This window comes from Amblyomma maculatum, chromosome 9 (genome assembly GCF_055883805.1).
Source record: "Amblyomma maculatum isolate TAMU_Amacu chromosome 9, ASM5588380v1, whole genome shotgun sequence".
Classification (NCBI taxonomy): domain Eukaryota; kingdom Metazoa; phylum Arthropoda; class Arachnida; order Ixodida; family Ixodidae; genus Amblyomma; species Amblyomma maculatum.
The window spans coordinates 126,961,039-126,977,153 of NC_139352.1; the positions used below are offsets into that span (position 1 = coordinate 126,961,039).

Consider the following 16,115-nt stretch of genomic DNA (forward strand, 5'->3'; position numbering starts at 1 on the left):
TTGTTTCCGGGTACCGGTGCTCTCCACATGGTCATTTTCTTTGGAAAGAACTTGCTGGTTACTTTTTGCTGTGTTGATTGGAGCTGTCTTCCTAGTTGTAGGGGTGAGCTCTGGTGTATCATCCCTAAGTGTAGCCGGAGGCGCTTGCCGACGCGTCTCAGTTGGTTCCCGTGCTGCCGAAGGGGTTCCCTCTATGGTGGCATCCCGTGTCGCGTCCCCTAATGAACTGGTTGTGACGGGGACCACGTCCTCGATCTCATTGAGATGCTGGAATGGTCAAGCCAGTGTTGGCAGCAGGGCTTGGCGCTGGGTACCCGATGGTCCCGCGAAGCTCGCCTCGCACGGTAGCCTTGGGTGTCCTCGGGTGTTTTTTTTTTTTTTTGGCGGCTTCCTTGTAGTGTGGGCACTCTCTTCTCCTCCATCCGCCGATGCGTCTCCGCGATTGTCGGGAAGTAACGGGTCTCGACTTGCCTGGCCTCCTTCTGGTGGTTGTTAAGGACTTCAGAGTAGGTGGGAGCTGTTCGAGTATGCTGTTCCCCGGGGGTTCAGGTGTCACCAGCTGATGGCAGATGATCTTGCCACTGGGATAGGTGGTGCCGGTGGTAATTGAGACGGACTATACCAATTCAAGGTCATGCTAATTGGCCTCCGTAACGCTCCTGCGACCTTCGAGCGCATGATCGACTAGCTTCTCCGTGGTTTCAAGTGGACAACGTGCTTATGCTACTTAGATGACGTTGTCGTTTTCTCTCCCACGTTCAAAAGTCACCTTCAACGACTTTCTACAATACTGGCCGTTTTCCGCGGCGCCGATCTTCAACGCAATGTAAAAAACTGCAGCTTCGGCCGCCACCAGATCAAAATCCTGGGACATTTGGTTGACGCAAATGGTGTGCCGCCAGACCCTGATAAAGTTCGTGCAGTCCGCGAGTTCCTTACACCACGTAATACAAGTGATGTGCGAATTTTTCTCGTGCTCTGTTCCTACTTTCGTCGCTTCATTTTTAACTTCGCTGACCTAGCAAGTCCATTTACCTCCCTTCAGCAGAAAAATCTGAATTTCTCGTGAAGCCTTGGGTAAGCTCAGACCTTCATAAGGCTCAATCCGCCTTCCCCGCTCCTCCTGTCCTGGCGCACTTCGACCCGTCTGCACCTACATAACTGCGCACCGATGCTAGCGGACATGGCGCCATCCTTGCTCACTTCCAGCAAGGTCACTCTCGTGTTATTGCCTATGCCAGCCGCCTCCTATCTCAATACGAGCGCAATAATTCCATTACGGAGCGCGAATGCCTCGCACTTATTTGGGCGTTGACCAAATTCCGCCCTTATTTGTTTGGGCGGCCCTTCAGCGCAGTGACGAACCATCATGCATTGTGTTCGCTGTCCTCACTTAAGGACCTTACTGGCCGCTTAGGTCGCTGGGCCTTGCAATTGCAAGAATGCATGTTTACTCTTGTGTACAAGTCAGGCCGCCTACATCAAGACGCCAACTGCTTGTCACGCAACCCCATTGGCCCTCCAGAACGTCCTGACAATACTGCTGACGACTGCGTTTTGTCCATCTCGGGCTTTCTCCACATTGGCGTCGAACAGAGTCATGATCCTTCCCTGCGCCCCATTACTAATCATCTGCGCAACGACAGCTCCGATCGGTCCATCAGTATGTCTATGCTGCTTAATGACACATTATACCGACGCGATATGCGCCCAGATGATGTATACCTTTTGCTTCTTGTCCAGACACATCTACGTTTTGCTGTTCTTGCGCACCTTCATAATGCTCCTACAGCAGTGCACCTGGGAATGTCACGCACATACGACAATGTTCAACGGCGATTCGCTGGCCTGCCGTTTACCGCTTTCGTCGCTACGTCGCCGCCTGTGAGCTGTCCCAGCGCAAGAAGACACCGTCCCATCACCCTAGTGGGCCCCTTCAACCATTCGCAGTTCCTACTGAGCCCCTTTCTAGAGTTGGTCTCGATCTGCTTGGACCATTTCCCACATCGACTTCAGGAAACAAATGGATTGCTGTAGCGAACGATTACGCCACCCGGTATGCCATCACCAGAGCTATCCCCACCAGCAGTGCCTCCGATGTTTCAGACTTTCTTTTGCGTGACATCATCTTGCTTCATGGCGCTCCTCGTCAACTGCTCACCGATCGCGGTCACTGCTTCCTTTCTAAGGTTGTTCCTCACCTTCTCCGCTGATGCACTACCCACCACAACTTCACAACGGCCTACCATTCACAAACGAAAGGCCTTACTGAGCGCCTTATCTGTACACTGACCGACATGATGTCAATGTATGTTTCTGACCACCACCGTGACTGGGACGTCTCTTTACCCTTCATAACATTCGCCTATAACTCCTCACGACATGATACCGCCGGATACTCTTTATTTTATCTACTCTTTTGGCGCGACCCTCTACTTCCCTTCGACACCTTACTGCATCTTGACGATTCATCCTGCAGTTACGCGTCTCTTTCCATCGCCCGCGCTGATGCCGCCCGTCATATTGCTCGAGACCGGCTTGGTGCGTCTTAGCGTTCTCAAAAGCACCGTTACGATCTCCAGCACCGTGATGCCTACTACCCTCCTGGCTCCCTCGTACTCCTCTTGCTCCCAGCTCGACGTGTAGGCATATGTGAGAAACTTCTGCCCTGCTACAAGGGCCCTTACCGCGTGTTGCGGCAACTTACCGATGCTACGTACGAGATTATGCCTGTGAACCGCATGTCTCCTACAAGCCGTCATCCAGAAGTCGTGCATGTCGCCCGTCTCAAACTTTATATTTCGCGCTCACCTGTGTTGTCTACTCACCGGGACTATGCTTCTTCCGCAGAGGGGGGGGGGGGGGGTATTTTTATGGTACGCAGTCACGGAGACGCTGACGAAATTCTGGGCTAGTGAACAACGACGGCGCTGAAGCTAGGCTCTGGTTGCCCTGTGAGTGTGTCCCTGACGGCGAACTGTTGCGGCTACGACGGAGTGTGCCTCTTAACAATATGTATTTTGCGACGCTGGTAGAAATCCCGGGCCAAAGGTAGCGGCTTTTTATACGGTCGTACGTCTTGTGGTGTCCTAAATGACCGGCAGTGGCATCTTCGTGGTAAGCTCCAGCGCAGATTCTGGAGAGAACGAGGCACAACAAGAAGCCCTCGGTGACCAGTCGTGTGGTATACAGAGCGGTAAAGCGTTCCGTGTTGAATCCGGGAAAGGCGGAGCTGACGACGCAGGCGCCTGTTGGGGGCCAGTGATTGACCGTAGAGGCGAGCGATAATTGTTCTGCAGTAAGGATCAGCCTGCTGCAATGCCAGGAAGTAGTGCTTAGGTCCAGCGGAGAGACGTCGATGGGTGCAACATCTAGACGATCACCCGAAGGCTGACATGAAGGGCAGAGTGTAGGGGCCGCAAGGGAGTTGGTTGGAGTAGAACACAGCGGCAACGAAAGAGGATGTCAGTATCGAGGTGTTTTCTGTCGGATTTGTACTTGATGGTGAAGATATACTCTTTTAAACGCAGCACCGAACGGCCCAGTCGACCTGATAAGTTATTTAATGAAGACAGCCAACAGAGCGCAATGAATGAATGAAAACTTTATTTCCGCCGAAAAGGAGCCCTTCATCTCCCGCTCCCGGCACGCAGGCCAGGGATCGGGTCATGAGGGCCCTGAAGGCTGAGATCAGGTGAGGTTACAAACAACCTTCACGGCCTCAGCCGCCAGGCGGGTAGCGTGCCGCTGAACGGTGCGATCTCCGCTTCGCAGCCAAACATCCCAGGCTTCTCTACTGTCAATGTTAATGCCGAAGCATGGGGAGTCGGCGCATTCCCATATAATATGATCTAGCGTGCCTTTTGGCCGCAATTTTTACATTTATAATCTTCTTCCTCCCCGGTCTGTGTTAAGAAAACCTAGACAGGGCAGATGTAGTTATAGGCTTGTAATCGCCTCCAGATGCGTGCTTCATTGTTAGTGAGAGACCGATCTGGGGGGAGGGTAGACTTTTTGATCTAGTTTGTAAAATTCAGTGATCTCATTGTATGTGATAGCGCAATCTTTTATTCGCTTGCATTCGGGCTGCTCTGCCGCTACCCGATGGTAGAGATCTCGGGCCAGCAGGTGCGCATCTTCGTTGCCAGGAGCAGACTGGGGTGCTGGTATCCATATGATGGATATTGTTCTAGTAATGGGATTTATGAGAAGAATCGTTTTGGCCTCCTCTGAGATCCATCATTTTGCTAAATTCCAGACAGCCATTTTGCTGTCGCTTATTATAGTTTTGGCCTGTGTGCCAGTGCATGCGAGCGCTATTGCGATCTCTTCAGCTGTGCTAATGCCTCGGGTGCGTGTTGAGGCCACAATTTTAGGTGCACCTTCTTCATTTACTACTGCCGAGACGGCTGCTCCGTATCGCTCGCATGATGCCTCTACATAAGCAACTTCCTCGACTGCTTTGCGTTTCATTCTTTTAGCGATGGCTTTGACTCTGTGTTCTCTGCGTTCTTTTTTGTAGTCTGGGCGCACGTTTCGAGGTAAGGGTGGTACCAGTATGTGTTCCCTTATGTAGGGCGGGATAGATGTTTTCGTCTGTGGACCTCTGTCTGATTGGAGTCCAACCCAGTCTAGGATGGTTCTGCCTGTCTCCGTCTGACTTAGTGTTTCCAGTTGTGAGATTCTGACTGCTTCCGTGAGCTCTTGCCATGTATTATGAATTCCTTTTTTATTTTTCAGCTTCTCTGTTGACGTGGAGATAGGCAGGCCTAGTGCGCGTTTGGCGCATTTTCGAATTATGACGTCGATTCTTTGTCGCTCTGTCTTTTTGAGGTTAAGAAAAGGTGTGGCATAACCTATGAAACTGATGATGTAGGCCTGTGCCAATTTGAGTAGACTGGGCTCCTTGAGACCGTGTCCTCTAAGCGCTACTCTTCTGAATATGCCCCTAACATGGGGTGCGTAGTTCTCCAACTTGTTGATGGTGTTTGTGTTCTGCCCTCTTGCTTGAAGGTCCATTCCTAAGATTCTAACTTCCTCTACTTGTGGGAACGGGTAGTTTTCGACATTTATCTTTATGTTTGCTTTATTTTTCTTATTTTGGAGGTTGTAGGCGAATAGTTCTGACTTTCGCGGTGAGCAGGATTGACCGCATTCCGCGGCGTACTAAACCACCTTGTTTGCGGCAGCGGCCACCTGGAGTTTGTTCTCTATCTCTGGGCCACTGTAGCACCAAAGAGAGCGGACGTGCTTCTCATGGGCTCTGTGAATTTTGGCCTCTGGGTCCGTAATTCCTTGTACCACGTTCCTTATTTTGGCCTCGCAAGATCCTTGAGTGCGCCCGGAACTGGCAGAGCCAAATTTTGTGAGTGTGCGAACTTTTTGGAGGACTTTGTGGCATTCTGTGCGTCGACACCGTGCGTCTCACGCCTGGTGTAGTGAATGAAGGCGAGAAACGCGGCGAGAGCCGACGCCATTGTGGCATTTCTCGGTCTCCCACAGGCCGCGGAACGCATCGTATGCAATTGTTTATAGCAAACATAGCTGACTGCTTTTGCTTCCTTCGTTTTTGACTCTGCTGTTGCTATCATCGTCTTTTGTAGTTGGTTTAGGCTTTTTTTTTTAGGTTTATGACTACTTTTGCCTAATTGTTTCTGACTCTGCTTTTGCTACGATTGTTTTCTCGTCTTACTTTTTATTTTTATTTTTAGGGTTCGGGCTGGTTTGCTTCTCTTGTCGTATTCTGTTGTTTGCTATGTTCGGTCCACACTGCATTTGCTAAGAGATGGCCTGCCTTCCGTTTTTTTTTTAATGTTTTTCCTGTTTTTGATAGTTTATCTGCTGAGGTTAGAAATATATTGTCTGTTATCCTGATGGTGCCGCCTGGCGTTCACGTGCTGGGTTTTAAGCGGATTTTGGCGATGAGTCTGATGCTTGAGCTGGACTATAAATATGGCACCTTTCCGTTTAATAAATAGTTGGTAGTGTGCGCATGTGGTGTCCCTTTCTTGTCTGTGTGCGTTTTGCACCGCCGTTTAATTCCATCTTGCACCAACTCGCCCCCAGGTCGTTGTTCTGAAGGACATTCAATACTTCAACAAGTTGCACTCAAACCTATCGACCTCCCTATCATTACCCCTACTCCCAGATAACTTAAGAGTAACCCCCATTTCAAAAAACGTCGCACACGATACAAACCCAGGCAGACGTTCCGCTTGTGTTTCCCGTCATGTTCATCTTACTGATTCCACGATCGTCTACACAGATGCATCACCAACTGACGTCGGAGCAGCTGCTTACTCAATTGAGAGCTTCAGCGATGTAGTGACGCGTACCCTCGGTCCTTACATAGATCCTCCTCCTACAGCGACTCTCAAGACCCTACCAATAGTTACCAGTACTCAAGACCTCGCACAAGCACCCCCTAACCCTTCAGGATATACCATATACACTGATTCAATACAAGCTATACGCGTCATTCACACGGGTCGCATTCCTGAAGAACTACACGATGATCTACACAGAGCTCTTACCAAACTACGTCCCCACACTGTAACACTGAGGTGGATTCCTGGTCATGCTGGAATCCCAGGCAATGAGGTAGTGCATCGCCTCGCCCGCGAACTTCAACACCGGGCACCTGGGATTCCCTGGCCTTATCCACCCACGTGGGACGCTACTCTTCACTGCAAAAAAGAAATCAACACTCACGATGACAACATTAGGGAAACTCTTCGTACACTTCCTCTTCCTGATGAATCCCTCACTACCACGCAAATACGCATACTTAGACACATACAACTAAATACAATCCTTACTCCTGCGCGATCATTTCTACACCGAATCAGACATTCCCTGCATGCCAGAATTTTTCTGAACATTATGCAAAGTTAGAAGACTGCATGTTTTCCCGCCATGTTGCAATACAGTCACCTCACTTTCCACACCCTCCTCCCCAAACCTGGCGGGCTTGGTTAGCCTCTGACCAGCTGAAGGACCACTTGGCCTTAGTGACTCTGGCCCAGGACATTCTCGACGCTTAATAGTACGTTGAATAAAGTTGTTTCCTCCTCCTCCTTCTCCTCCTCAATTAAGCCCTCACAAAGCCACTGCTTCACAAAACTGCGGTTAATAATGAAGGTATACTTATTTTATTTATTTATTTATTTATTTATTTATTTATTTATTTATTTATTTATTTATTTATTTATTTATTTATTTATTTATTTATTTATTTATTTATTTATTTATTTATTTATTTATTTATTTATTCGATACTGCCAATCCCATCAGAAATCTTAACAGGGAGGGCATTCAAAAGTACAGAGGCGTAAAAAATAGCAATAGTAATTGATCAAAGTACATATAAATATATAAATATGATGTGGAAAAATTATTTCTTGCCCATTATCGGCTAGTGTTTTCAAGAAAATGACCTTCAAAAAGCGTGCATTCCCGTAGAAAAGCATTGCCCTATGCTACGTCAAAGGTCCGCTGAGCGAACTGCCATCTCGTTCGACGAACTAGGGGACTTCATCTGAAACCATCCTGGGTCGCTGTGTCGCACACCTATATATCTTGCATAGTAGTAGAATGTATCTGAAATTGCAGAATTCAGGGAAAATGTCGTAATTCGAATTCAATGAATTCAGTTTGCGTTTCAGCTACTACGATTATACTACACTGAATAGTGCACTACGTTTATCAAAATTACGAGCTTTCGGTTGCAGGCCATAAGTAATGTAAGCTAATACTGAGATATTGCACTCAATAGTACGCAAAAGGCTAGCAAGACCGTCACTTTCCGGTACCAGCCACTGATCATTGAAAAGAATCTGCACAAAGCTGAGCTCACGCTTAATGATATGCAAAAAATATCAAATGGGAAAAATTATTTTCCTTGAAATATGTTACAATACGTGTTACTGCCAATAAGCCTGTCAGAGCCCAGCTTTAAAAGTACTGTTGTATATTCTCCTGATAAATATTAATATGGCCATTTTGTAAGAAATTGCTATGCACCTTCAATCTTCAACTAACTGCCTGATACTGCGTTTTCCGTTTTTTCAAAGTCGTTTTTAAAGAACAATTTCGTAGCTAACATATCAATTTAAATATTGCTAATAATTATTGTTGTATTGAATGCAACTTTTTGCCTGCGTTGTAACGCTGATTTATGCTCTTTTTTGCTGTGTTGCTAAATGTTGCTACAAAATTAAGAGATTGAAACGTGTACTCGGCTCAATTCTTATTATTGACGGCCATTATTGAAAGCCATTAGCTTTGCGACCTCCTCCTGTATTTACTAAAATCTTTGTATTCAGTCATTGCGCTGAATAAATTCTGATTCTGATTCTGAAAAAAGCAGTATCTGTCGTCATTACCTTCTGACTCAATAATCTTCTTAGTTTTTGCAGTCTCATTCGCACTGGGCATCGCATGCATCTCATTTCGCGCACAGCCTCAATATTAATATGCTGCATTGTGGTACTTTCAATTACAGAGGACTTCTTATCGCATCGTACACGAACAAATGTACTTTGGTATGGGAGGCTACGCACTGTTCCAAGGAACATGGTCTAGGAGCCCGTAAGCAAAACTTTTTTGACCATCGGCTAGGCTGTTCAGGGTATACTTCGATAGCCTGGCGTGTCGGACGCTGTGAAAGCATAATTTTCTATCAGAAAACGTGACATTTGAACGTAACAACTATCACACGAGTTGGCACGCAGGATGTTCGCTAGAAAACTACGATGCATATTGCTGAGAGCTGATACGATTTCGCAATTCTCATTATCTAGCGCGTGAACGCCGGAAAGCGCGGATGGAAACGACTGAAGCGTCAGTAAGAAAAAAAAATAATAATAATGAAAACAAAATTCAAAAAGCTGCTCCAGAAAATAGCTTTTTGAGATTAGCGGGTGCGTTTTGGATTCTGCGAATTGAAAACAAAACAATAACAATAAATCATCGATTACACAGACGTGTGGCGCCATTCATCAATGTTGGCAAACAGCACAGCAGTCTCGTGCGGCTCTCGTCATGGAGCAGCACATGAATCGCAAAACGCTTTATAAACGGCAATTCATGAAGAAAAAAAACGTTTCTGCACGTAACCAGACTTAAACGCACGAACGCCAGCAGTTAAAAAATTGGCATTTCCGCTCATCAGTGAGGAGTCGTCGGGAAAACGGCCGAGCGTATTAACTTTTCGCTGTTAAGTATCAGTCTGAGTCGCCCTTAAGTACCCTCATAAACTTTTGTCGCACTTTTAGGCACAAGAGTCAATCTCAGGCTCAATGACTATTCATATATGATCTCATTTTGCAATGTGATCTATTTTGCAATAACTACGAAAGGAATGCAGAACAATGAGGGTGGTAATGACTGCGCTCTTTTTGTTGAAACTGAATGCGTTCCCTCAGCACCATTCGCGTTATCTTGGGTACTGGAAGCAACGCCAGGCGCTGTAGTGGCCGACACAGAAACTGCAAACATGACTCTTTACCATGAGAGGTTTCAGGCTCATGTTGCACCCCATTGCAGGGCAGTTTTTAAACATCGTCGAGTATCATTTTTGCCGAATAATCAATTATACATTAAGGCTAGGTTGCCAGAAGTGCGGTGGGCGCGTGACATCCGCGTTATTCGAACACGTTCCAATTCACACCTGAGCGTTAGAAGTTGATTTTGCACAAATAATACAAAAATAACTGATTAGTGAATAACTATCAGTCAAGCGAGCAGAGCGAAAATACTCTGCGAGAAATTGCATCCCTCGTAATTACTTTAATGTGACTTAATCAGAAAGAACGTATCGTCTTTAAAATCTCGATCCATTTTAGATCAGACCCAGTGTATGCCCCACAGCTTATTTCCGGCGTCGTCTGTCGATGGAGGTGTGTTTATGGCTTTCAGAGATGTGTTTTTGGCATACTGACTTGAGTGAACGGCACATAAGAGGAGGCAATGACCCAATATGTAATCACAAGACTGTTAAAATCGAGTCTACGGCAAAGTGGAGTTTGAACCCTACAACTTATTACTCTATATGTAGGTTTGATATAGCCGATCAAAGCATGACATGATAAAAATAATAAAATAAAAACTGGAGTGAAATAGCGGTTTATCAGTTAACAATAGATAACACAGCACAGCACACGGGATGTGAAAGAAATGTGAACAACTGAGAACATCGCCTGCCTGCTTTCAATACTGGATGTGCTAACGTTAACAATTTTGAGAGCTCTTTGCGAACTTACTTTATGTAACCGCCTCCTGCTAGGGCGGCACTGCTGCCTGCAGTATTCGTAAATAAATAAAATACATAAACTACGCCTGTACTATAAACTTTTCTTTCATGTCGCCTGTGACAAGGCATACACAAATGGCAAAAGGCCTTAAACTGCGCAAAAATAGTCAGTGTAAAACCAGAGCAAAACACCAGGCGCAATAATTTCATATTGACTTGGAACTGCGCTAATGCAATTCTAGCCTGCCTGCTGAATGATTACTGCCGCAAGGATCACTCTTGCTCTGCAGTTTTCGTTTTATTTTAAAGCTGCGTGTGCTTGGAACGAAAACTGGGCAGATTTTTAAGGGCAACTCTTGAAATATATGGCTAGCATGTTGCTTGCGCCACTTTCAGAGATATGGCGAGTTCACTGTAATATATTTAGATAGCACCGGTTTGCCGGGCTTGCGTTTTTGTGCATGACGGATCATCACGCATCTCTCCGCAGAGAGGCCTTGGTTAAAGACCACGTACTAGTACCAGCTAGCAGATGACAACTCATAGGCATAACCTATCTGTTTATCAATTAAGCCCATTTTATTATTCAAATTTACAGCTGTAAACGCTCTATTAAGTTCTAACTACTGAACCATATGAACGCGAACACAATATATTAACTTTAAGAAGTCAGCTTAGAACCCGAACGAAAAGCGCCACTGTTCTTGTTTGATCTGATATAGACCTTGGAGGTGAAACCAGGTTGCGTCTAAGCCCGTATGCCACTGAAGGACTCGTATAAGAACAGATATAAAGTTTTTCGAAATCATAAAAAATATAAGACGCGGCTCTTCTGTTGAAAAGTACGCAGCCTGACAGATTCCGACTTAATTTTCAATTATGCGTTTATTCCCCGGCCAGAAATAAAGTGAAGCTGTTCAGCTTAAGCTTTCCTTGCATTGAACGGATTATGCTTGACGCATGATAGCCATGTGTGTTTATACGTCATAAAACCCCATAAAACTAAGTAACTATTAACTGCGGCCTGTTTTGAGTGACTTCGCTCACCGAGTCCATACATCCGTAGTGATAGCCTGTTTCCGTGAATACAGCTTGTGTCGCAAGGGCTTTGTCAGCGGCGGGTTCTTTTCAGTCTCACAGATGAAGGGAAAAAAAACGCCGGCTGCTTCTTTGCCTTCATTTCATTGTTTTTTTTTTTTTCAGAGTGGAACTGTTTGATGGCAAAAAAAGCCTTGGAAAATTAACCGCCAGTGGAACCCTTGGGCTGATGCTACAGGTCTACAAAGATGGTTATGGGCTGTTGACCACGACGACACCGTCCACACGCTCAAAAAATACAAGCTCGCACAGGGTGAACATGAATATCGGCTGCTCAAAGCCGCAAACTATGACGGACATAATATACGTAAGTGATGTAACCTTTGTGCAGCAGTGGCGTAGCGGTAGAACATCCAGCTCGCATGCAAGAGGACCGGGGTTCAAATCCCTGTGCCGCGCAATTCTCCACGGATAACAAAGAAAATCCGCGTGTCGATGGAATTGCATAAACAGGTTTGGGGTGCGACCTGATGCGGGTGAACACCTCCTGCAACGCACTCCCTCACCAGAACAGGAGTTGGCCACCCTGGTGCAGCAATTGGCCGCAACCTCTCATGATTAGTTCTACAAAACCCCTGCCCTCAGTCACCAGCAGCTGCGAAACAACTGACCATGGCGGCGGTCAGACCTGTAACGCAGCAGGGAGTGCTAAGAATTCCTGTCTCCGCTGGACAGGCCGCCATTGGAAACTGACCCTGGCAACGTTTACCGCTAGAACCCTAGCTAGTGAGGGTGGTTTAGCAGTGCTGTCAGAGGAATGGAAGGAAGAAACAGCTCAAAAGGACGGACCTTGTAGAAAGGCGAGACAGACACATGAGCTGACTAACAACCAAATGGTTTATTGCGACACAAGAAGCAATATATAGCAGAGAGCTAAAGCGCATAAGAAAAATCAATTGCGACACAATCATGGCTCTGATATTACACAGCAATTATCAAAACCGTCCACGATTGAGATACGTGAGCTCTTGTGGGAATAGAGCAACGGACGGTTGGCTGACACACGTGTCACCAAGTTCGTCACCAAGGCTGAAACGTGGTGGCTAACCAAGAAAATTCTACTTAAGTTGAGGACAATCCCAGAGGGCTATGGAACGAAAAATGGTAGGGGTAACATTAAGACATAGGAGGCATGCAGAGTGGGTCAGAGAAATAACTCAAGTTACCGACATTCTAGTGGAAATTAAGAAGAAGAAATGGGCATGGGCAGGACATGTAGTGCGAAGAGAGGATAACCAATGGTCGCTTATGGTAACAAACTGGATTCCAAGAGGAGGAAAGCGCTGCAGGGGGCGGCAGAAAGTTAGGTGGGCGGATAAGGTTAAGAAGTTCGCAAGGGTCAAGTGGATGCAGCTAGCACAGAACCTGGTTAATTGGAGAAATATGGGAGAGGCCTTCGCCCTGCAGTGGGTATAGCCAGGCTGATGATGATGATGATGAATGTAACCTTGCTATATTTCACGCAACGTAAACTGATAAAAGGCAATCGGATGGCTCAGAGACAGGGCAAGCATACGTCCAAGCTTCGTGGCATGCATACTTCACAACCGAAGCAAAGGATGCAAATAAGGTGTGTAATTATATCCCAATGACAAGGGCGGATTACGTCTTACCTGTTGTTACTAACGGGTGTATTTCACATGCTATGTGTTTTGTAAGAAGCGAAATAGTAATCTCCATTGCTCGTGCTGATAGCTTCGTAGAGCTGCTCAAAAATTTGAGTTCAAGGCGAGACTCCTGGAGCCTTAACTTACACATTTTATAATTCATAAGTTTTCAAACAATATTCCACAATATTTTTCGTTTTATTGTTCAACAAGTTGTATGCACTGAAGAGCCCCGATCATGTTGTTACTTGTGGTGTAAAGGAATACGGCTGATAAAGAATTTTCGGGAACGCCCAGGTAAAATAAAATGTTTGGGGGAATAGCGTCGCCATATAAACATTATTTATTGTTTCTAACCAATAATCTTCATTAGTTGCCGATTTGAATCTGTCACTACTAGACGGGCAATTTAGATTTTCTCTGCTTTGTTAAATGTGCTGGCAACTATTTATGCACTACAAGCAGAAGTGCTAAAACAGTGCCGTCGGTGTTTCTGTTACACTTTCAAAAAGGTACAGACGCCTGCGCCGGTCACCACTAAAATATGCCTTAATTGGCAACGTGTCACTGCGAACTTCCGGCCTCATCAATCGACCTGATACGGTGCTGTATCGGCCTATAAGTTTTTATGTCTTCGAGATAACTTAATTACCCAACTGAGTATCATCAACGCATTACATATTTCCAAGAGAAGGCAACATTTCAGCGCAATTTCTTCATTTACCGTTGATCTGAGCTGACGTATAGGCAATTACAGGCCAAGCCAGGCGATTATCATTATTTATTGCCGTTGTCTTTTGGAAAAAATTGATTTCAATGTCAGTTTCTTAAAAACGCTACCGATCCTACAAACATAAGTGGTGTTAGCTCTAGAGATATAATCGTATAATTCGAGCTTGTTAGGAGGCCTGAGTTAAACAAAAAGCCTCTAATACTGTCTGTACTTTCTTCATCTGTTTCAGGTAATGGGTGAATTTGTCCGCTAGCAGTTTTCATCCTGTATGACACTCAACGAAAACAAATACTCTTGCGAAACACCCTACTCAACAGCTCGGACGTGGCTGAGACGAACATTACTCTGTCTGTAGTCTTACTAAGCCCAAATAAATGCAATATTTTAGTTCTTCCTGATTCTTGTTACATTCGTCATCTAATCAGAACCGATAATTGACACATATTACGCACTTCTTTCGCTTCGAAGTGTGCGGATCAATATGAACCATTTCAGAGTGCACTTAAGAGGATCTACTTGCTGTGAATACGAAAACTTATGACTTCGGCACTGGCGTTCACTGACCGCAATGATCTATAAACCATCCATTGCCAAGGTAGAGAAGCGTGCGTTTTATGACCTATTTAACAAAGAAAAAAGCGTTATGTGGCCTATTCGGTAGCGTCACTGGCTCGCAAACTAATGGTTCTAAATTCGGATCCCGCCGTAACCAAACGTCTTTACTTAGTAAATCATTTCATTCATTATGGGCATTTAATTTGTCTTATATGTCATGATTTAGATTTTCATTTAATGCGTCGCACCAGTTTGCATGAAAGCGCTGTGGGGTGCATGAAATTCCGCACCAGGTTCACATGGCTGTAACGTGGTGTCGTTTTCGCACCCGCTTTTTCCTAGACGCCTATTTTCGTGTCCGATGTGGTTCTGAATCATTTGGCTACAATTCATAGTGTTTCAGCAACAGTTTTTTTACCTGATAAAAGCCCAAGCTTAGAAGTAGGTGGTCTTGAAATTTTGGAAACAAAAGACTTGTTTACATGCCTTTCCCCCCATTTTGCGCAGGCATATTTCTCCTAACGCGGCTGCGGCTGCGGAACAACTGACCACAGCGACGGTCAGACCTGCACGCAGCGGGGGGTGCTATAAATTCCTGGCTCCGCTGAACAGGCCGCCATTGAAAACTGACCCTGGCAACGTTTAACGCTAGAACCCTAGCTAGTGAAGCTAGTTTAGCAGTGCTGTTAGAGGAACTACAGGGTATGAAATAGGATGTCCTAGAGCTCAGTGAGGTTAGGAGGCCGAATGAGGCATATACTGCACTGAAAGATGGGCATGTACTGTGTTATCGAGGTTTACCAGAGAGGCGACAACTAGGAGCAGGTTTCCTTGTCAATAAGTATATAGCGGGTAATATAGATGAATTCTATAGTATTAATGAGAGGGTGGCAGGCATCGTAATTAGGCTTCATAAGCGGTATGTTTGTACAGGCCTATGCAGCTACATGTAGTTATGATGACCAGGAAGTTGAAAGCTTCTACATGTAGAATCCCCCATGCGAAAAGTAAAGACGCAGTATACTGTACTAATGGGCTATTTCAATGCCAAGGTAGGGGAAAAGCAGGCAGGAGACCAGGCAGTAGGTGACTATGGCATTGGCTTTAGGAATAGCAGGGGGAGTTACTAGTTGCGTTTGTAGAGCGCAATAACTTAAGAATCATGAATACCTTCTTCAGCAAACAGAAGAACCGGAAATGGACATGGAAAAATCCTAACGGGGAGACTAAAAATGAAATTGACTTCATACTGTGCTCAACCCCCGCCATTATGAAAGATGTAGAGGTAATCGGGAAAGTGATGCAGTGACCACAGGATGGTGAGGTTCCGAATTAGCCTAAATCTGAAGAAGGAACGCAACAGATTAGTAACAAAGAAACCCATCAACGAATTAGCGGTGAGGGGGAGGGCAGAAGAGTTCAGGATCTCGCTAAAGAATAGATATTCAGCTCTAACTGAGGATGGCGACATTACCCTAGAAGCAATGAACAATAATATACGAGATATTATTACTGAGTGCGCTGTAGAAGTAGGCAGCAGGATAGTTAGAGAGGATACCGGTAAGCTGTCTAAGGAGACAAAAGATTTGATTAAGAAACGCCAGAGTATGAAAGCTTCCAGTCCAACAGACAAGATAGAATTGGCCGAGATATCAAAGCTATTCAATAAGCGCAAAGTGGCCGATATAAGGAAGTATAACATTGAGAAAATTGAGCAAACTGCAAATGACGGGGGAAGCCTTAAAGCGGTAAAGAAGAAATTGGGCATAGGCAAAAACCAGATGTATGCGATAAGGGACAAGGCGGGCAACGTCATCACGAATATGGACAAGATATTCAAAGTAGCCGGGTGGTTCTATAGAAATATCTA

The 16,115-nt window shown here is 45.6% G+C and overlaps 1 protein-coding gene across 1 annotated transcript in view; it reads left to right on the forward strand.

Annotated features, from left to right (window-relative positions):
* LOC146180344 (uncharacterized) overlaps nt 1-14,081 on the forward strand; it is an 87,783-nt gene extending 73,702 nt beyond the window's left edge. Inside the window, exons 2-4 of the mRNA XM_084579953.1 lie at nt 8,504-8,589; nt 11,456-11,657; nt 13,920-14,081. Of these exons, the coding sequence (XP_084436079.1) occupies nt 8,504-8,589; nt 11,456-11,657; nt 13,920-13,943 (312 nt within the window). The 3' untranslated portion in view covers nt 13,944-14,081. The remainder of the gene's footprint in view (nt 1-8,503; nt 8,590-11,455; nt 11,658-13,919) is intronic.
* Nucleotides 14,082-16,115: the final 2,034 nt, after the last annotated feature.